General features: G+C 29.6%; 1 protein-coding gene across 2 annotated transcripts; it reads right to left on the reverse strand.

Moving 5' to 3' along the window:
- Positions 1–18,048: 18,048 nt before the first annotated feature.
- PDIL5-1 (PDI-like 5-1) lies at positions 18,049–20,469 on the reverse strand. Of its 2 annotated transcripts, none has more exons than XM_068644402.1 (5): positions 20,190–20,469; positions 20,001–20,059; positions 19,716–19,891; positions 18,714–18,816; positions 18,049–18,335 (listed from the first exon to the last, which is right to left on the reverse strand). In XM_068644402.1, exons 1-4 carry the CDS (start codon positions 20,301–20,303, stop codon positions 18,725–18,727), a joined length of 441 nt encoding a protein of 146 aa, XP_068500503.1. In that variant the 5' UTR covers positions 20,304–20,469; the 3' UTR covers positions 18,049–18,335; positions 18,714–18,724. The 2 variants fall into 2 exon arrangements, with proteins under 2 accessions (XP_068500503.1, XP_068500504.1); XM_068644403.1 differs by having other exon boundaries at positions 18,049–18,344; positions 20,190–20,456.
- Positions 20,470–23,680: the final 3,211 nt, after the last annotated feature.

Genomic DNA, 23,680 nt, shown 5'->3' on the forward strand with positions numbered 1-23,680 from the left:
TACCCACTTTGTTCCATGCGTATACTCCATGGGAATGCTTACCTCCTCTCCCTTGAATCATGCGCCCAAGAAATTAATTAGAGCAATGCGAACTAACTAAGAAACCAAAGTTTAAGATAAAGAAGACTCTCAATCATGCGTTCAAGTACAACCTCTCACAAAAACCAGTTTTCCAGGAGATTAGACAATAAAAACAATTGCTATAGAGAATTAAAAATCGAAACTTTTATTGAACAAAACCTCAGACCTCAATGGGGAATTACAAAAGAACCAACCAAAAAGGTTTAGCCTTCCATGCGGAGGCAAAACAAAAGAATTACAAAGAAGAAAATAAACTAAGAAAACCCTATGAAGCTCCCTCTTTTCTCCTTGATGCTTGTGTCCTTTTATAGGCTTTTCTGCTCCAAGGATCTTGAGAGAATATTGTAGTTTATATTTTTTTAACCGTTTCCAAGTTTCTATCTTTCCAGAATTCTTGTATTTTGCAGAAGATTTGCTTCCAATTCTGTTTCTGAGATATTGTAGATTTTATTTTCTCTTTCTTCTCCTCAGAATTTGTTTCCTGTTTTGGTTCAAGAATCAATTTGGACTTTTGCATATTTGGCCCATTCACAAAGGTAGATGCTTCCTCCGGATAATTTACTCTAAAAACACAAAATTAACAATAATAATAGTTAAGGCCCAAATAAACCCAATTATAAGAATATTAATTAAAACAATGGATTTATTTATTATTATAGTCCAATAATCTATGAATAAGGCTAATGAGTGTGAATAAATATATGCTCATCAAATCAAAACCTCTCTTTCTTCATTACGATTACGTGCGATTACGTACGCTACATTAAAGCATCACATCAGACAAGGAATATTCATCTTCATTTACTGTAATATGGTATCAGAGCTCTTCGAATGAAGAGTTCTGTTGCGCTTCTCTCTGATTTTTATTTCCCTCTCTGCTGTTCTTGGTTTTTTTTTTTCTGTTCTCTTTCAAAATCTTGATTGGTTTTAAAAATCTTTTAGGCAATGTTTAATGAAAACCCTAGTCTTCATAGTCTTAATAGTAGTCACACTATTACATGCAATTTTTGTGGTAAATATGGTCATACTGAGGCTATTTGTTTTCACCAAGTGGGTTTTCCTGGTAATGTTAAAACCTCAAAGTTTTCTTTTACTAGAAAAGTCTGCACTTTCTGTAATCGTCTTGGCCACACTGTTGACACCTGTTATAAAAAGCATGGGTTCCCTCCTAGCTACAAATTCACCAATTGGACATCCCAAGCCAATAATATGATTACTACTGACACTTTTTCTGAGCTTTTTCCTAAAGAACAGGATGTAAAGGGGATTCAACTTACATCACAACAGTGCCAATTCCTTACCAACATTTTGCGTCAACAAAACCTTGAGGATCCTGCCTCTCACACTCAAATTAATCAAGTCGGCAGCATCTCTACGGATGAAATCCCCAATACTGAGCATTCTTCAACAGGTAAGTTTCTCTATTCACTATCTTCTATAAAAGAATCTTGGATTATTGATTCTGGTGCCACTGATCATGTTTGTCACAATTTGAACGTTTTTACTACTTATACTAAAATTAAACCTGTCTTAATTAGTCTTCCAAATGGCCAAACTGTTTATGCCACATATTCTGGTTTAGTACGTTTTTCTGATCAGTTTTATTTGTCTGATGTGTTATACGTGCCTTATTTTCAATTAAACTTAATATCTGTTTCTAAACTCACACACCAACTTAAATGCACTTTAACTTTCACTTCAACCCACTGCATTATACAAGACAATCTCACTCAAGAGAGGATTGGTACAGTTAAAGCCACTGCTGGCTTGTATCTTGTCACTACCTTCCCTGCTTCTAGTCAATCTAAACCGCATTGTTTTGCTCCTTTTATTAATTGTAATATCACAGACAAAACACTATGGCATTATAGACTAGGACACCCTTCACATGAAAGATTACATGTCTTAATCAAACAATACTCTTTTATTACTGTTGATACTCATCATGTATGTGACACTTGTAGTCGTGCAAAACAGAGAAAACTTCCTTTCACTTTAAGTAATACTGTTACATCTGCTATTTTTTATCTTGTACACTTTGATATTTGGGGACCATGTTCCATAATTTCTATGCAAGGTTTTCGTTATTTCTTGACTATTGTTGATGATTACTCGCGTTATACTTGGGTTATTCTGTTGCATAACAAATCTGAAGTGCGTCAGCACATCATTAACTTCACTGTTTTCGTTCAAAATCATTTCAAAACTAATATCAAAACGATTCGTACTGACAATGGTGTTGAGTTTGCTATGTCAAATTTTTATGCTTCAAAGGGAATTATACATCAAAAATCTTGTGTTGAAACACCACAACAAAATGGCATTGTAGAACGTAAACATCAACACATACTAAATGTAACCCGGGCTTTACTTTTTCAAGCAAATCTTCCTCCTATTTTTTGGGAATTTGCTGTAAATCATGCTGTTTTCTTAATAAATGTTATTCCTACTCCATTACTTGATAACATCACTCCTCATGAAAAGTTGTTTGGAAAACCATATGACATTTCCTTTCTAAAAGTGTTTGGTTGTCTTTGTTATGCTAGTACCATTACTGCACATAGGAAAAAATTAGATGATAGATCTATCAAAGGTATTTTTCTTGGCTTCCCGCAAAATACAAAAGGTTATATTATCTTAAATTTAAAGTTTCATAGCATAGAGATATCAAGACATGTAATCTTTCATGAAAACCACTTTCCATATAAATTGGACAGTGGCTTGCCTAAGGACCCTAACACTTTATCTCTCCCTATTTCTAATGCATATAATTCTGCTTTTGATTTTTTTTCTGATACTGCACCTCCTGTCGAGCCATGTGCCTCTACTCCTGCACCCAATACTGTTCCTCCACCAGCCTCATTATCCTATGATCTTCCAACAAATAGTGCCTCTGCTCCTGCATCCAACATTGCACCTCCATCAGAATTATCACCGCCTGCATCTCCAGGAAGCATCTCACCCCAATTTCCAAGAAGATCAGCTCGTCCTCACCGACAACCTGCTTATCTTGCAGATTTCCACACTGCAACCAACACCGTAAGTAGGAGATATCCTATTCATAATTACTTGTCTTACAATTCCTTATCTTCCAATTTTAGAAATGTTATTTCCTCTATCAATTCTCATCCTGAACCTCGAACATATAACGAAGCCTCCAAACATGCTTCTTGGCAATCTGCCATGCAAGATGAGCTTCAAGCTCTTGCTGCTAACAATACTTGGCAACTTACCCCTCTCCCTCCAAGAAAGAAAACTATTGGTTGTAAATGGGTATATAAAATCAAATACCATTCTGATGGCACTGTTGAGCGCCACAAAGCTAGAGTTGTTGCCAAAGGGTTTACCCAACTTGAAGGACTTGATTTCTTAGACACTTTTGCACCTGTTGCTAAACTCACTACCCTCCGCCTTCTGCTTGCTATTGTCACTACCAAAAATTGGATTTTAAAACAACTTGATGTCAATAATGCATTTCTTCATGGTGATCTCCATGAAGAGATATACATGACCCCCCCCCCCCCACCTGGCCTCTCTCTTCCTTCTCCCCAGCATGTTTGCAAGCTTCAACGGTCTTTGTATGGCCTTCGTCAAGCTGGTCGCCAATGGTACGCCAAACTTTCTACTTTTCTTTTATCAAATAATTACTCTATTTCTGTTGCTGATCACTCTCTTTTTCTTAAATATAATAATGATAAACTCACTGTTATTCTTGTTTATGTTGATGACTTGCTCTTAACTGGTGATGACACGGAGGAAATCAATACAATTACTGCATCCTTTCACCATCACTTCAAGATAAAAAATTTAGGTAATCTCACTTACTTTTTGGGACTGGAAATTGCTCGCAACAGTACTGGTCTTCATTTAAGTCAACGCAAGTATACTCTTGATCTCCTTCAAGAAACTGACATGCTTGACTCTGCACCTGTGGCCACTCCTATGACTCACACCTCCCGTCTCTCTCCCGACCAAGGCTCACCTCTCGATGCTGATGCCACTTCTCAATACAGAAGACTCCTTGGACGTCTAATTTACTTAACCAACACGCGACCAGACATCGCCTTCGCTGTCCACAATTTAAGCCAATTCATATCTGCACCCACAACTCATCATCAGCAAGCTGTCTCACGTCTTTTGCGTTACCTCAAGGGCACCCCTGGTGAAGGACTATATTTTTCTCACGCTAGTTCACTTCACCTTTGTGGTTTTAGTGATTCTGACTGGGCAACATGTCCTACCACACGCAAATCTGTCACTGGATATTCCATCTACTTAGGAGACTCCCTAATATCATGGAAATCAAAGAAGCAGTCAACTATCTCCCGCAGCTCCTCTGAAGCCGAGTATAGAGCCCTTGCCACCACCACATGTGAGTTACAATGGTTGTCTTACCTCCTTCAGGATTTACATCTTCCTCTATCCCAGCCTGCAACCCTGTACTGTGACAACAAATCTGCCCTTCAAATAGCTTCCAATCAAGTTTTTCATGAACGAACCAAGCATATTGAAATTGATTGCCACCTAGTTCGTGAAAAACTTAACTCTGGTCTCCTCAAACTACTACCCATTACTTCTGCAATGCAAGTTGCTGACATATTCACCAAGCCCCTTGCTTTCGCACAATTCTCTACTCTCAAATCCAAGCTGGGCCTGACAAATATTTACTCCCCAGCTTGAGAGGGGTGTTAATATATTTAATTTTCTATTTTAAATTATTGGGCTTTGTTTGTTTGACCCAACTTTCCTTTTTCTGTTTCAGCTAGGTCTTAATCTTTTTCTTATATATACACCATGTATTTTACTCTCTAATATACAAGTGAATAAAAGTTTCTTTTATATTTATTTTTCTCTACAAGTAGGGTTCATCAAAACCTCTCTTTCTTCATTACGATTACGTGCGATTACGTACGCTACATTAAAGCATCACATCAGACAAGGAATATTCATCTTCATTTACTGTAATAGTGCGAACTGTTTCCTCCCCATTATCACTGTCATCCTCCTCCATGTCATTAGAGTCAGCCCAAAATTTTGAAACAACCTGATTTTCAATATGATCAGAATTAATTCCAATAATGGTAGGCGGAATAGTTGACGCTCCAATATGAGAATCAACTCCCACATCTGTAGTTTTCAAACCATCAAGAGAAGAAAAGTGATTTTGAAGGACCAACGATATTGCTTTAACATCCCCAAGATATTTAGCCTTCCGAGGGGAGGTATGAGGCGACTGAGTTGGTACAGTCATAATAGCAGAGACCTCCACATTAGGAACTGGTGCATTAGTATCCGCATGTGATTTAATCCTCCGAGGAGAGGTAGTATGCAACGGAGATGGTACCATCACAGGAGCAGATACCTCCAGATGATGATCGTCAATAAAAGTTGTTGAATTTGACTGAGTCCTTAACTTGCATAACAACAAGTGAATCCAAAGTGGGAGTGGACAACCCCTGCTTGGGTGAGGACCTATCATGATCTGAAACATCCTCAAGAGGAGGCATATCTGCAAAATCATCCTCCCCTCCACCTGTTTCATATCTAATTAAAATTAAATATATTAAAATAACTACTTATAATAAAATTTAAGAATACATAACAATGGAAGACTTTAAAAATCATCTTTCAAATATATTTAAGCTAATATTGTTGAAATATCTAATTGACTAGAAATAAGATGAATTTATAGCTTATAAACAAGTTTTATAAAATTAAATAAATTTAAAATTTACTTCATAAAAAAATATTAAAATTATATCAACACTCTAAAAGTTTGTGCAAGATAAAAGAATATATTTTTATTTAATTTTAATTAGATATGAATATCTTTTTCTGACATCTCATGTTTATTAACAGACTGCACTAGCTAACTTAAAAACTAATAGAAAAAAGTGAGGTATAATCTTAAAAATATATATAATTTACTCAAAAAATAATCAACATTATAGATTAAAGGAATTTAATGGACATATCAGATTAATAAAATTTAAAAATAAATATAATACTTCTTTTAAGAAATTGAATTGTCAAATATTTTAAACTAATAAAAAATTTAATATTAAATTTAGTGATGAAACCTCTACTGTTTGGAAAATTCTAACTAATTCGTGACAAGTTGGTTTATTTAAGAATCGTATAACAAATTTTTAATTGATTTTCCTATTAGACGAGAAAACCTCTATTTGAACGTAAAAAAAACTAAGAAGAATAAAAAAAAAGTTATTGATTTGATTATTAGTATTTAAAATAAAATAAAATATGTTAAACTAAATTTATATTTAACACTAAGTCAAATCCATTTAAAATCTGTTTATTAAATCATCAATATAGGGAAAATACAAACATAGTAAAACAAAAATAAAATAACATAAAAGCTTTTATTTAAAAAAAAAAAAAAAAAAAATAACTTCTAGATTTATAAGCTATGAGGCGCGAACACTTCTTCTTAAATGGCGTATCTATCGGACACACGTATCCGTGTCGACACTAGTAAGATACTTATCGATGAACTCGTAAGATATTTGTTGAATTTTTTAAAATTCTAGTACGGTTCTAACACAATTTTAAAAGGTATAAATACAATAACTTTCTAAAAACTCAAATTTATTGTATAAATTTTTATTATGATTATAAAAATAAGAACAAATTCTTTTGAACCAATCATGAAAAAAATCTTCCTGCTTCCAAAAGAATCTGGAACATACTTTTGCACATAAATATTTATTTTCAATTTATATAATTAAAAAATTACATAATATATAGATTTGTGTCCTCGTATCCTACATTTTGAAGATTATACGTATCTTCGTGTCCGTATCTGTGTCGTGTCATTGTCCGTATCCATATCTGTGCTACATAGGTTATAAGACTTGTAACATATAATATATTGCATAAAGTTAATATAAAATAACACCAACCATGAATTTAAATGGAAGAGATATTAATATAAATGTTATAAATGTGATAAAATATTATAGTATTTATGATATATTTGTTTATATCGATATAAAATTTTAAAGTTAAAAAACAAAGTACAAAACATAGTAAAGAAATTCAAAATCTAAGTAAAATATCTTATATGAATAAAAGTTACAAAAATTATATAAAATATTACTTATAAAATGTTGTAAAAATATAACATAACTAGTATGTTAAATTTTGACAAAGCAATAAAAACACCTGAACAATGTAAATGGTCCTTTCTTACACTTCTTCCATCTTAAATTCATACCAAATGTTAGTCCTTTTACTGGTAGTTGGATAGTATTTAATTTTTTATCAACTGCTACTGTTTAATCTTGAGACAGATGAATATTAATTTATTTTGGAAACCACCATTCCTTTTAAAAATATATAGTTTTCCTTTAATAATTTTTAACTTTTGTAGATGTCTGTAAAATATGATGTTGTGCAAGTGGTGAATATGCTACAATTCTATCATATTTCATGTTGAAGAGAGTGAGAGTGTTGTATTTATTATATCACTATTAAACTATTGTTATTTGGTTAATTAATGTATCATTAACATACTAATTAACAGGCTAGTTTTGTAATGATTCATGGTAGATAAACCATGATCATGAAAATTCAATTCCATAAAAAATCATAGATAACATATTTTTAGAAAGAAGATAACAAATTACCAATTTTGCATTCAATGAAAAAAATCTTAATTTGTTGTATTATTCTATTTTTCCATTGCTTTTTCTGTGTTTTTTCATCACTTATCTTTCTTTGTACAATTGTCTTTTTTTTAAAGGGTAGTACAAAATTTGTTATGAGATAGGTCCAAGTAGCTCATTTTGTATCTATGTTTCTATTTGTTGGGATGAACAATTATGCATAATTATTAATGCAGTGAAATTTTCATATTTTTTTAGTATTTTTATTCTTACATGGTATAATAGATTTTATTCTACATTTTGCATATGGTAGAAGTGATTGATTATGATATGATCTTATCCCATCTTATCATGTTAGCTTATTAGATAATTCATCATTTTTTATTGTTCTCGTAATTTTAAAGGACTAAGCTATAAATTTAGCTTTAAATTAGAACATTTAAAATTGGGTGTGTTTGTTCATAGTGAGAAATGCATCTTATAAGTCATAGTTAGTGGGTATGTTATATTTTCAATTTTTTTTTATAAAATGTTTAATGTTAAACCTCAGTATGCAACTTGACATCTTAGTTAGGCTGACATCTTAAGTAACAACAATAATCTGTCATCGCATGAAAAAAAAGTATTATTAAAAAATGAAAAAAATACAAAAATATGGGAGAACTAGACCAAAACTCACATGTTAACAAAAGCGTACATAGATTATACATATTCATAAAAGGTATGTTATCTTTTCAATTTTAACTAATATTATTTAATGTTTAAAATTTATATTTTTTCAATCGATTTCAAGGACGACAAGATATTCTCATAATTTTTTCTTAAAATTCTAGATAATTTATTGTATCCTTTAGTGATTAACATGTATTATAACTAATCTATTATTTAAGTTATATTATATTTTAACAAGAGATTATACTAACTAATAAGACACAACCCAACTGAGTTAGGCAAAAAACCTTAACTAAGAAAATCATTAAATAATAACAAAATTTAGAGATAAAAAATAATCAGTCACTATATTAACTAAATTAAATACTAATTTAGAGACTACAAAATTATTCGCATTTAAAATGGCTTCTATTATTAATAAAAATTTATAAATTTGTATCTAAAGTAGCTACCAGAGTTTTAAAGACTAATATTTTAGATTTTAAATTGGTATCTAAAAGACTAATAGAGACTAATTTAGAATATAAAGTAGTAAGTAATTAAAATTTTGGTAGCTAATGGTTAGATATCAATTTATAAACTATTTTATAATTTTTTATTAATAATAAAAACTATTTATTTTATAAAAACTTTCATGCTAGACATCATTATGCAACTTGACATCTCAGTTATTGTTGACACTTCAAGTAACAACAATCATTTGTCATCACATGAAAAAAATATTATTAAAACAAAAGAAAAAAAATAAAGAAAATACAAAAAATATGGGAGGATTAGAAACTCCAACATAGCTAAAATCATTTCGTGACATTCTTTATGGTCGACCTTAATTAGTTCATTTAAGGTCAAACTCTAATGGAATTAGAGTCGTTTTGTTTTGTGACGAACATGTCATTGAGTCAATCATGATTTAAAAATGAGCATTTGTCTTTTAGGAATATTTTTTTTTTTTTACAATATTTAAAATTTTATAACTATTAGAACAAATTTTAAAGTATTTACAAAATTATTTTTGCTTTTTCTATCTTCATCAAAGGTAACGATTTTTTTCTTCTAATAAAGTTGTATCACCTAAAACTTTTTATAATTTCTACCTTAACTAAGATGATCAATTCAAATATATCTTTTAATAAAATAAAATAAAATAATTAATTTAATGACTAAAATAAAATATTTATTTATATATTTGTATAATTATCTTTAACATATATTTTTTTCCCTCTCTTAATATTACTTTTAACTTTGGATATCGATAATTAGTAGTATTTTTATCCTAAATTAGACAACAGGGAATTTAAAATATAAAACCCCCAAAATATATATATATATATGATAATAATCTATTTAAGAATATAATTAATTTAAAGACGATAAGCATGTAATTGACAACATACATCATAATAAATTATTATAAATAGGGATGGCAAAGCGGGCTAGCCCGCCCCGCATTGGCCCGTCCCGCGTTTGGCCCGCAAAAATGCGAGACGGGTTGGCCCGCCCCGCAAAGTTATTGCGGGCTAGAATTCCCGACCCGCCCCGCATAAGAGCTGGCCCGCAGGTTTGCAGGCCAGCCTGCGTTTTTTTTTTTTTTTAAATTAAATATTTATTTTTTTACATTTTGTTATTAAAAAATTGTCAAATTAAACCTATATATTTGTTATTATCAAACCTAATTTTTTTTCCTTCCTTTTCAAATATAGTCAAACATCAAAACATTAAGATAAATATCAAATATCACTATTCTTCCACTTCCAAAACATTAAAAATACCTAATTCCAAAACATTAAACATAAACATTAATTCAAAAGCATTAAACATAAACATTATTGACATTCTTCCATTTCAATAACATTGGATGCCACCTTAGTAGAACCTTCATCTATTTTTTCATAATTATAATCTTCCCCGTCATCTGCATATATTAAAACAATGACAATTAATTAATTAATTTTTCATAAAAATAATACAATAAAAATAAGATAACTTTTGGCTCAATTAATGGTTTGGTCATGGGTAACTTCTAAAATACCCTCTGCTTACCCAGTTTAGGTTGCTCTGCTGCTATTAAGTGTAAATATTTTTTTCTTGCGGGTTTGCGGGCCTGCCCGCCCCGCCCCGCAACTGACCCGCGCGGGTTGCGGGCTAATGCGGGACGGGCTAATGCGGGTTGAAAAGGTCATCCCGCCCCGCGTTTTTTACCTGCTGGCCGCGGGCCGGCCCGCCCCGCTTTGCCATCCCTAATTATAAACAATAAGTATGTTAAATAAAATAAGTAATTATTAATTTACCTATTTAAACTAAGATTTAAATATGTTTTTAGTCTCTATACTTTCATGTAAAATTGATTTTAGTTTTTTTTTCTTCAAATCTTTAAAGTAATTGTGTTCTTATATTTTGAAGAGTGTCGAGATAAGTCACTTTAAGATAACAAAGTTAACATTTTTGTTACATTACAAACAAAAATCCAATGTGAAGTCTAATAAAATAACGCTCACGTTAGTGAGGGGTCATGCCCATGCCCATAAAAGTTCAACAATTAAAAACATATTTAACTTAACTTTTTTTAACATAATTTTTTTTTATATATAAAAAAGTTCAAAATAATTTTATTTTTTTATAGTGAATATTTTTATATTAAAACTGAATTTATCAATTTAAAAGTATAGATCATTTGCCAGTTTAAAAAAAATTAAAAATATATTTTTCTAAAAAACATTATGAATAATTTATTTTCTTAATCCAATTTTATTTTCTTCAAATTTCGAAATGCACTAAGTGAAACAATTATTTATATTCTAAAAATGTTTTACCACAAAAGATTTAAGAAGAAAAAAAAACTTATTTATAAATTCAAATTAATTATGCACAAGTTTAAAATATTTGTTTTGAAAAAATAAATAAATAATATATATAAATTAATTAATATATAATATTTATTATAATATATTTTTTATACAAAAAAGATTTTATTTTATGTAAAAAAAATTAAAGTTAAATAAAACAAAATATTTAGGACTAATGTTTCTCGAATGCTTCGTAATCGATGAAATATTTGTCTTATTAATGTGGAAAAATCAGGTTTAGATTACTCATATTTTTCGTGAAGGAAATGTGTGTTCTGATAAGTTGGTCAATTTATGATTTATTCATAGATAATATTTTCACTTACCATCTAGTCTCTTCTTAAAATTGTTTAAGAATAGATATAATTTACCTATGTATCATTTTTGTTAACATATGAGTTTTGGTTTAGTCTCCATATTTTTGTATTTTTTTTTAATAATATTTTTTATTTCATGTGATGACAAATTATTCTTGTTATTAAAAGTGTCAGCATATCTGAGATGTCAAGTTGTATAGTGATGCCTAGCGTGAACACTTTTGTTTAAAAAAACTATAAAAAATATTAATTATAATATAATTATTAAATATTTTAAACATTTATTTATATAAAAAATCATTTTATGTAAAAAAAATACAATCTAATATGTTTTTAGTATCTGTATTTGCATGCTGTGGACAATTATCTTTGTTGACATGGATGTTTTAATCAACTTCACACTGAAAGACAAAAATGTTAATGTTTTGTGATTATGAGGACCTATTTCAACACTTTTAAAAATACAATAATATAATTACTCTATTAATTCAACCAGAGAATAAAATCAATTTCACGGAAAGTACATTAACTAAAAATATATTTAACCATTAAACTAATTATATCATAATAAGATTATTATAAAAAAACATTTAAAAAGAATTACATGTTATTTTAAAACAAACAAACTATTCAAACTGAAAATATATTTAAATTTAAATAACACAATATATTTCACAAAATATTTATTAATTTTTTTATGAAATCAATCATAGACTGTCATCTTAAAAGAAAATATTTTTCTATATCATGTGCATAAAAAAATATTTATTAACTTTTTTTAAAGAATAAAGTAATAATCCTAGTATTAGTAGATAATTTGAGAGAATGCAGAGAAGACACAATAGAGATATATATAAGAAAGTTTTTCATGATTGTAAAAATTATGAAACTGTATTCATTATTCCTCGTTCTACTGTTACCTTATTTTTTTAAGTAAAAAAATAAAGAAACATTTAAAACTTTATTTCTACCCTAGTGTATCATAGGAAAAGAGAGTTTTATTTTCTCTCTTTAAAGTGATTGTAAAGAGGTTTCTACGAAAACATTCCACAAAGACAATTTATTTTTGGTTATGAGAGTTGCTTGAAAAGTGACAATTATCATTAATCACTTAGGTTGTTTCATTGAGTTTTTCAATAAAAGAAGGGTGTCGATAAATATTTCATAAGTCCCATGATGATGAGTGTCAATGTTCTAGAACCAATACATTCGTAAGTGTTTCTTTTTACAGTGACATGTGTATTTTATAAGTTATTATGCCATAATTCAGGTCTTAAATAATATTATTCAATTCAAAATCTTATGACTATGTATTTTTTTTTAATTTTTTTTTCATATATTACTCAACTTTCTCATTTATATCCCATGAAACTTACAAATCATACTTAAATTCTTAAAAAATATACAATAAATACAACAAATATTATTAGAATATACTATAATATTACATTAAAAAATAAAATAAAATCTAAATCATTCAACTTATAAAATAAAGATTACCTCCACTTATATATTTCAAATTGACTATATATCTAATAATATTAAATTTCCAACTACACCAAGCTACAAGAAAATGAAAGACTTTGCCAACATTACTGGTCACCAATAAAGTTGCACCAACAAGTCCATTATTGCATCAATGCAGCAGCTTTTTGAGAATGTTGATGTGACATAAAGTGACCTCAGTGCAATGATCTCATCAGAAGTGGTACTTATGGAGGGTATTGAAATCCAGACCACATGCAGCAATAACAACAAAACATGCAGCCTTGTGCGTCAATCAAACATAGTTATCATATGTATGTACAAACCAATTCTGTGAATCGTGACCACACATAATCAAGAAAAACACATAGGAACAATAATGATGCAGAAAATGACTAAACACCTTTGTGGTTGGAATTTGCTGAATTTAACAATTAGCACAATCTAGTGAGAGAGTCCAAGTAGGGCTGCAAGTTTGGAAAAGAAAGTTAAAAATTGTGGTCTATATATTATTGGAAATTGGGTGGTTTGCTTGCATAGAATCCAAGACACAGTGACAGTGAAGAATGAAGGAATGAAGGAATGGTCATGGCATTGAAAGGTTTGCTACGCAGGAGAGATGACGCTGTCACTTACATTCATGCTTGCTTCCTTCACTGAGTAGGTACGAGCAAAGCTTGTCAGCATCATATCTCCTGCATAGTAAAACTTGCATATGCAAATTGTGAAAGTGCCTTTTCCTTCAAGAGAAGTAACATGGAAGATGAGGTAAGTAGTTTTCTTGGTTGAGAAAACACAATCACTCATAACTCTACCATATATGTGCATCTATGTAAATATAATTATACACTAAGCCCTCCATAGTTCTCCATTTATACCTCATCCATGTATTATATATACAAGTTATGTGGTTGGTTTTAGACCGAATGTAACACTGTAGTTAAATAGTCACCTTTATTTTATTTGAAGAGAATAGACTATGTACTGATGAAACAGTTATCAGAAAGAAAACCACCGTTTTAATGTTAAAATGATAATCTTTTTCTGCTGCACCAGTATCATTTGAATTTTTCCTTTTGCTTTCATTTTAAGTGCACAATGTGCCTTCCTCTGGTAGTCAGAAAGATCTAGAATGTATCTATTTCAGTTTTCTCATGAAACATTTTGAGATTTTGAACTGATCAGGTCAATTGATGTCTTTTGTTGGTGTGTGATGCTGAGCATGCATGCTATCTGATTTCTTGAGTTCAAGCTGCTCTACGATATTGTATTTGAGAGCACTGAGTTTTTCTAAAAAGAATCTAATTCATGTATTTATTTTTACTGCATAATTTCTGGTTCTGGTGTATGTGGTATAGCAGCTGTACACGAAAATCTTGAATTGTTATTATTATTGACTAAGGCCATGGAATCCACATGAAGAAATTTTGAAGTTGAAACAAGCAGATGCAACATTTATTTTCAAAGGTTCAACATAACAAGTGATTAGCTTCTCATACATATATAGTCACTAACAGTTTCTTTTTTCTGGATCCAGGGATTCCTTATCCTTCCTCACGCTATACTTTTATCTGATTTTCAGCTGGTGTCTACACATATGTGCATGGGAGTTCTCCATCTTCTTTTATGAAAAATTTGAAAAGCTTGATTCGAAGAAAACTTTTAAAATAAATTAAAGTTTTAGAAAGTTATAAGAATTTGTATTACTTTAAAACTATTAAATTCTAAATTTCATTTCAGAAAAAGTAAGAACTTGGATTATTTTATATTCTTTTTCTCTTTGAAATTTATATATTTTTTTCATTTTTTGCTTAATCTCAATTGCCATGAAATAAATTAAATCTTCTTAATATTAATTATATTTTCGGTTGATGTATGGAATTCCTTTGAGGTTAAATTTTATCATATTTCTGTTTGTACTAACGGAAGTTTTTTTTTTTCATGTTAAATAATATCATTTCTTAATTTTGTTTTAATTTTTAAAAGAAATCAATTTGTTCTCTAAATTGCCAAAAAGATGAAAAAGGAGAAACAATTATGACAACAATATATTAGTTTAAACCTTGAGTAGACGTTTTTCTAAAGTGAGTGAAAATCAATTAGAAGAACTCTAAAACATGAACAACTAAAAAAAGTAATGATAATGAGATGTAATAATACAATTAATATCATATAATTTTATTATTCAAGGTCTATCTAATTGTATTCTTAAGATTAAATAGTTTCAGTTTGTTGTTTTGTTGGAAGCTATGAAAAAAAGTTCTTGTCTTTTGTTTGTTTTCTTTTTTTTTATTCTTTTTATTTAAACTATCAATATAGTTGATTATGCTTCAATTTTTTTATTTTATTTAGCTTTTTCATGTTTTTTTTCTTAGTTTTATATTATTTTTAATATGACGACACATGTTACTGACATAACTTTTATTAAAAAATACAATTGTTTCAACTAATATTATTTTAAATTGATGTAAATAAGGGTTGCTTTTTTATCTTAATATCAACCAAGATAATAGTTATTCTTGACAAGATTGATTTTTTCAATCAATATAATAATTTTTTAATTGACACTATGATTATTTAACTGATGTAAGTTATAATTTTTTTTAAGTTGTATTGATAGAAATTATGTTTTAATTAAAACTATTTATCCATTAATGTAAATTATAACTATTTCTCATTCGATATTTATTAGAATTTTTTCAGTCATTATCAATAAAACTATTTCTTTTTATGAATGTTAACAAAAAAAGATTAGTTAAAATCTTTAGTGATTATTAATAATGGGTTTACAAAAATTCTATTTAAATCGACATCATTATGGTGATTTTTATATTTAGTGATAATTAAAATATTTTATTCAATAAAATAAAAATTAATAAATTTGAGTTAACAAAACATTTAAAAAATTAAACATTTTAAATTCAATAAATTTATTTTTTCTTAAAATTATAATTTTTTATCCAAACCCACGAATATTTAGATAAAATAAAAAAAACTTGAACAAATAGCAACTTAACCAAGTCTATGGGTACATCTAATTTTAATCGTCTCTAATTATATATACTTCTATACTTGGACAAAGTAGCAACTTAACCAAGTCTACGGGTAGACCAAATTTTAATCGTCTCTAACTATATATACCTCTATGTCTTCTTCCTTGTATCTTTCTACTTATTTTTAATTTCAATAATACCTTCTAACTATGTTGGAAAGTGTGATGTTAACTATATATACCTCTATGTCTTCTTCCTTGCATCTTTCTACTTATTTTTAATTTCAATAATACCTTATGTTGGAAAGTGTGATGTTTTTTTTTTATTTTCAAGTGATGGTGATTAAGATAAGTTTTGTGATGTTTTAATTAGTGACTTATTTTTTTAATTTTTTTTTGGAAATCACAAAACTAAAAAAAACAGCAATGTACAAAATTGAAATACAAAACTATTTTTTTTATCATTTTTGCATTAGAAAACATTAAATACAACAATTTTTTTTCAACCCTTTCAGAGACGTTCAAATGATGAAATTGATCTCTCAAAAATTTTAATTGAAAATGAATGAAAGTGTTGTGGCTAAAAAAGAGGTGTGTGGCTAAAAGAGATATATATGTGACTGGAAAAGAAGCATGGAAGTACAACTGATGTTACTTAAGAAATGTAAAGTTATGTTTCATTTAAGATTATTTTTTTTAAAATAAAAATTTTCATGTCAGACATCACTATGTAACTTAAGATCACTATGCTGACACTTCAAGTAACAACAATTATTTGTCATCACATGAAAAAAGTATTATTAAAAAAGATTTTTTTTTTAAAAAGGTTAAAATTTACTTTTTACAATATATATATATATATATATATATATATATATTTTGAGTGGGATAAGATATGAAAGTGGAGGGAGGATTTGCTTATATATAACCCATACAGGTGAAACAAGTATGTAATGAATTTTCATCCTAGAGACAGGTGGTAAGAATTACTATCCAAAAGTATCTCACCCATCAACATCCCAACTCATTTATATGGATAAAAAGGCCCTTATAAGTTCATCATTCTCATTCTCATAAGTTGATCTGTAGTATTTTAAAGCACGAGTTTTCTAAAAGTAATCGATAGTTAAATGGGGTTCCTAAATTGTATTTATGTACTTATGTTTTACTGCAGAAAAATATTTCTGATTCAAGTGCATGCACTAGCTGCGGTATGCGAAAATCTTGGACAATTATTATTATTGACCAAGTGATTGTAAAGAGAGATTTCTTTATAACGAATTCTACTATATATAACTAGAAATAAAAATAAAAATTATATTTTATAAACTAAATGAATTTATCCATGAAATCAATTTATAAAAATTCTATTATATTGTTCTTCTAAAATTTTAATTTTAACTTAAAAAAAAAACACCTTTTTTTTCTAAAAAATTTAAGGGGAAACTCATCAAAGTCTAAGGCCATGTAATGGAAACTAGGTGGATAAATTTTGAAGGCTCAATTACGCAACTATTCAACCAACTAATAGGCATAAGAACTTGTCGGAGTTCAAGATCTTTAGCTAGCAGACGCTAGTGTAAATCTTTGAAGTCCATATTTTCCAACACAAACACTTGAAACTTTTCGGCAGCCTATTTGTTTTACTTAAACTAGTGTGGTAAATCTAAAGCAGCACCCATAATGACTATGCTCCATCCTAAAAAATCATTCCTCTGCTCCGCATAAGGGTCCTTGAACATTAAAGTCGACAAATGGAAGAGGACACTCCCCAGTTCTTGAAGGAGATGATAGCAACTTACTTTAAGGTTTTTTTATCAGCACTTTAAGGGGTTATACTAGTGCAAAATCCATTGAGTTGTGCAGTACCACCAATACAAGTGCATGCACTCTCTCCAACATGCTTTAATTTGAACACAAGAAGGTCATTATAGGCTAGTAGGGATCGTATAATCCCACAAAAAGATGGAGCATATCATTCAAAAGATTGAATGATATATAAACAAATCCTGAACCTGACGCATAATTCCTGATTAAAGATTAAAGATCACCGAACATTGTATTGAATGGAACTTTTAACATGGACAAGACACTATCAGTTATTAGAGTATAAAAAAACCTAAAAATGAAAATTGTGGAGTATAAAAGAAAGAAAATGTGGTAGTGTACGAAATTAGTTACATCTGCTAGGTGAAACAAACAAATGCTGATCAGAACAGAGAAAAATGAATGTCTCAGCCTGAACCTGATGATGATTACTAATCTGGGAAGTGCACCACCTACAGTAAAGAGCTAGTTGCAATCCAGATGATGCCTGCGCCTGAAGAAACTATAATGAATCAATTGGCAGGCCATATACAAGTAAATGAAAAATTGATGGAAGAATTATAATTTAGATTGCGGGGAAGTGTATTTCCAATTTAAGAAGATTACCAAAAGAATGGTGAAATAGATCACATGTTGACTTAATTAACCTTTCTTCGAGTTAATTCATCCTAAGCAGATACTAATTCCCTAAAGTATCCTAACTTGCAGATCTCCTAAAAATAAGTATTAGAAGCTAAACACAAAGAAAGATGGCTACCAAACACATTAATTTGATACTGTTCTCCCTTAGGCACTCTTATTACACAAATACATAGAGAGAATAGAAGAATAAAGGTAGAGTAAGTGGGTGGCTGTTATGGTAGTAACATACCTCAAAAGTTTTTATAATTCTTTATCGCTGTCAAGTGCTTTTGCTGCTGCCTTTTCAGCTTCTTCCAAAACAAAGGTTTTCATTGATTCAACATCCCTTGAACCTGACCGATTGTGATGAAAAAAAAAGATTAGACTTATGAACTACCACTTCTCACTGTAGTTTTGTTGGGAAGGAGTAGCTAATACATGCTTCATATAAATAAATCATATAAAACTCAAAAGAATAGGCCCTAAAATAATCTAACAATGAAAAAATACCACAATTTGCACATTAAAGAAAATATTTCTTCCTTCAGGGTTGCTTAAATAAATGAAAATAAATCATATAAAAGCTTAAATCCACTGCTATAAGGTAGTTGGCATGTTGCAGAATCTGTATCTTCAAGTAACAGTGACTTGAATAGCTGCTAAATGTGATGGGAAAAGGTTTACAGTAGAAAAGCTTCGAATCACTGAACTTAATGATAGGATATTAAGATAGAAACGTTATGAGGATACAGGATACCCTATGTTATTACTATAGAGGCATAAACCACAACCTCTGAAAACTAGCACACTCATTAGATCATCATCATTAATTAACAAAAGTGAAAGGTGCCACCTTAAACATTCATTCGTGGGCAGAAGGTATACGTAATGGTTAGAGGTTAGAGCCATCGTATTGGCTTAACTTTTCACAATCAAGACGTGCACAGAAAGATTGATTGCATAGAGCAATGGCTGAGTTGATCCCTTTTTTGGTTTTCCAAACTTGACAACAAAGAACCCCAAAAGAATTCTAACATTTATATCCTAACCCAAGGCAAGTTATACACAAGAAAACAAGGGATGTAAATACACCAAAACATAAACTAGTCATAAATCATAATTGGTTATTGATGTGAGTAAAATTAAAAGCCTAAACTCGGGGACGTGAATTAGGTTGAAGAATACAGGGGAATTAATTGAGCAAAATCCATAAAATCCATCATTTGACAAGGGGTAAAAAAATTCGAATTACCTTGATATCTAGCTACTTCTTCACCATCATAGAAAACCTTAAAGGTAGGATACGAGTGAATATCAACTTTGGAACAGACTGTTTTCTCCATGCCACAATCGACTTCCCCGACCTCTATTTCATCTTCTCCTTCCACTACCTTCCCCAAATCATCCCACAACGTGCCCAGGTTTTTGCTGCCAACAATTATCATGATTTGACAAGTTAGAAAACAACAACAACAACAGCAGGTAGGTTCAGTAGCATCAAGTGTAGGCTATTGCAGTATATAAAAGAATTAATCACCAATGCTTGCACCAGGGGACGCAGAATTTCACAAACCACGCAGTGTCCTTCTCCTTGATCTAGACACACACAAAAAAGTAATTGAGAAATGAGATCGTATAATTTCCATAGAAGATTATTGTGATCATAAATATGAAAACCCAACAAAAAAAAACATGGAGAGTGGAAAATTTGAAATTGGGGGCGTACCTTATCATTAAATGTATCAGAGGTTAAGGTTATAACCTCGGATTGAGTACAAAAAAAGAAAGAGAGAAAAATGAGAAAGGGTATTGCAGTGTGAGTGAGAGTTCTGGTGGCCATGCTCCTCGTCTCTGATCAACCCTACTCCTTCCTTCCTTCCTTCGCTTCTTTCTTCTCCACCGCCTCCAAATGTTTCTCTGCAGATCTTTCACCCACGTGCTATGCGCGTGCTTCATATATCTTCTTCGCCACTGCCCCATGCCAACTCAATCCAATTTTACATTCCTTAGAATCAATGTAAATCCTTAAAATTTAATTTCACAACAAAACTGCAACATTTTTAAACCATATGATATCTTTTATTGGATTAAAGAATATGATTTTATTTCATTTAGAATCAAAATTAATGATCACATATATATCAATTTATTTGAAAATTTATATTTGTGTAAACTAAGTTTTTTAAAATATATATCAATTTTATTCTTCATAATATCATTGTTTCACTTAGAGATGATAATACAGACTATGGGTTAGTTTAAGTTAAGAAAAAAATATAGGACAAATTATCTATTTCAATCCGTTGTATACACAACCTATATATCTTAAAAATTTAAAAATTTTATTTTGCTCTCCCAATTTTTTTTTTCAGCCACATATTCTCAAAAGTTCTAGAACTATTCATTCTAAAATATATCATATATAATACAAATTTGTATTCTCAATTATACAATCCGAAATACTATACAATCCAAAACAAATTTTAACTCTGAGATGTCTACAAATTATACATTACATAACTGAAGAAAAAATATTTAATGAAAAATTTTAAAGGTATTGAGTATTTCTTGAAATATGGGTGCAAGAAGAAAGACATGGAGATGCATGAAGAAACTTTCTTAATTTCTAATTTGTAATACCTTCACGAAATTCGATAATAATTTTTTAATATTTAATAATATTTTTTTTGTCTTTATGAAATAAATATATTATTTAGGTTTCGATATGCATCCAATATAGTAAACTTTAGTTTTTTTATAATAAAATTTAAATATAATATAATATATATATATATATATTATTTTATACTATTTTTTAAATGAAAGCAGATACAAGACAAAATGAAAGCTTCTCAAAGTAGGCAGAAATCATATGCAGATCAGAGGAGAAAGCCTTTGGAGTTTGCAGCTGGAGATCATGTGTTCATGAGAATGACACCAACCAAAGGTGTAGGACGAGCTATCAAATCAAGGAAGTTATCTCCTAAGTTTGTTGGACCATATCAGATCCTAAAGAAGATAGGTCCAATGGCTTATGAGATTGCTCTACCTCCTCAATTAGCAAACCTGCATAATGTCTTTCACGTATCACAGCTAAGAAAGTACATCCCAGACCCTAGTCATGTGTTGGTAGTGGATAATGTGCAAATCAAGGATAACATGTCTTTTGAAGCAAAACCAGTTAGGATTGAAGACCATCAGAGTAAACAGCTCCGAGGCAAGACCATCAGTATGAAGGTGGTGTAGGATGATAAATCTGGTGATTCAACTTGGGAATTAGAAGAAACCATTAGAGAAACCTATCCATATCGGTAAGTCAATTTTCGGGGACGAAAATTTTTCTTGTTAGGGAGAATGTAAGGATCTAGAAAATAACCTTAGAGTAGAAGGGATATATTTTAAATGATACCTGAATATTTTATTATTAAAATGAAAATGACATATAAATAGAAAATTTCATTTTAAAATAACCACCATCTCTCTAAAAGTTTCTTTTTCCTTTCTCTCCCTTCTCTCTAAGATTCTGACATCCTCGTTCATCTCTTTGACGATCAGAGTACGCCATTAGACTCCTGGCAGCGAAGACTACAAGATTGCCCGATCAAAATCTCTGATAGAGTAAGTTTATTTTCGTACCCTTTTCCTTTCCTCTCCTTCTCTCTATGATTCTGACACCCTCAGTTATCAGTTTGACGATTGGAGTCTGCCATTGGACTCCTGACAATGAACTCTACAAGATTGCCCGATCAAAATCCTAAATAGAGTAAGTTCATTTTTGGCCCTTTTCTTTGAGTCAAATTTTGAACTTGATAAGTTGTCTACATGAGTTTTACATGTGACTCTTTTAGCTTTAGGGTTAATCTCTGTTAACTCAAGGTCCTAGTTATATAGTTAGATTTTGATTATGACTGTGTGGTGCAGGTTAATTACCTTTAAGCTTTTGGTAGATTTGGAGCTTTTAGTAAGCATCAGCTAAAGTTCAGGTAAGGGAAGCTAGTCTTATTATTTTCAATAAAACCCTATGTTAGAAGATTCTGGATGACGTGGCCACCCATTCCAATTATTTTTGCTTGCAGGATTGTCTCTCTTGAAGAGTAAAGTAATATATTGACTGGAATGGTTGATTTTGAATCTTTTATATTGATTTTAAGGTGAATAATTTGTTAAAACTTTTGATGTATATATTAAATCCCTATGAAGAGGGATATTTCTTTTGAGATACACATATGAGAAAGTAGTATATGTTATTTGTAATTAGATATTGCTTGTTTTACTTTTATTACATTATATATGGGTAAAATTAAGGATGTTACATTTTGGTATAATGTATCTACATGTATTATCTTAAAAAATGTATATATTTAATGAAATATATTAGTTAATTTATTAGTACGATTAAATTCAAATTTCATTGAAAATAAGAACATCATAATATTTTTTTACCCATATCTTATTATGCATGCGTCATAAAATATAGTACCGTGAAACCATTTATCCAATTCATCTAAATAAGAAAAATAATTAATTTAATAAACATAAATAAATTTATTCAAAAATTATATTTAAAAATTTCTTTTTTATTAATTTTAAAAAATATTTTTTATGCGTTAGGTCCACAAGCTAGTTCTTATACAGGACATACCAATAAAATCGACCCACATTTTTTTATACATACCAACTCAATCCATATTTTGTAGACCAAATACAAAACATACCATCAAACTACATTGTCATCCCTAATTTCACTTAAGGTGATATTAATTTTATAATATGTGACTACACTCTTAATTAAATAAATATTATTTCACACATTATAAATTAAGTACATTTTGTATTTTATTTTAAAAAACCACTTTTGTTTTGTTGTCTATCCTTTGTGGTTTGATATTGTACAATAAATCTTTCAATTGGATTTTTATGGGCAATCCAACCCTACTACAATTAGCATCATATCCAATATACTATTATTGTTTTCTGCTATATATTTTTTTATTTCTCCAATTTTTTTTAATTATTACTTTACTGTGAGGTTCAATTTCCTATCTAGTACCATTTAAACTTTTATTTTCCCATCTACCACCCTTTTGTTTTTATTTCTCTATCTAGCACCCTTTTGTTTTTATTTTCCTATCTAGCACTCTTTTGTTTTTTATTTTCCTATCTAGCACCATTTCAAAAATAAATAAATAAATAATAAATTATTATTTTTTTATAATT

Source organism: Phaseolus vulgaris, chromosome 5 (genome assembly GCF_051622355.1).
Source record: "Phaseolus vulgaris cultivar YP4 chromosome 5, ASM5162235v1, whole genome shotgun sequence".
NCBI classification, from domain to species: domain Eukaryota; kingdom Viridiplantae; phylum Streptophyta; class Magnoliopsida; order Fabales; family Fabaceae; genus Phaseolus; species Phaseolus vulgaris.

What these genes read in the sequence shown, in the direction of transcription:
- PDIL5-1 (XM_068644402.1), bottom strand. Translation starts at nt 20,303, where the DNA reads ATGGCCACCAGAACTCTCACTCACACTGCAATACCCTTTCTCATTTTT. An exon ending in CTGATACATTTAATGATAAG is followed by an intron (nt 20,060 to 20,189) that starts GTACGCCCCCAA and finishes GTGTGTGTCTAG; the next exon opens with ATCAAGGAGAAGGACACTGC. An exon ending in GTCCCCTGGTGCAAGCATTG is followed by an intron (nt 19,892 to 20,000) that starts GTGATTAATTCT and finishes AATTGTTGGCAG; the next exon opens with CAAAAACCTGGGCACGTTGT.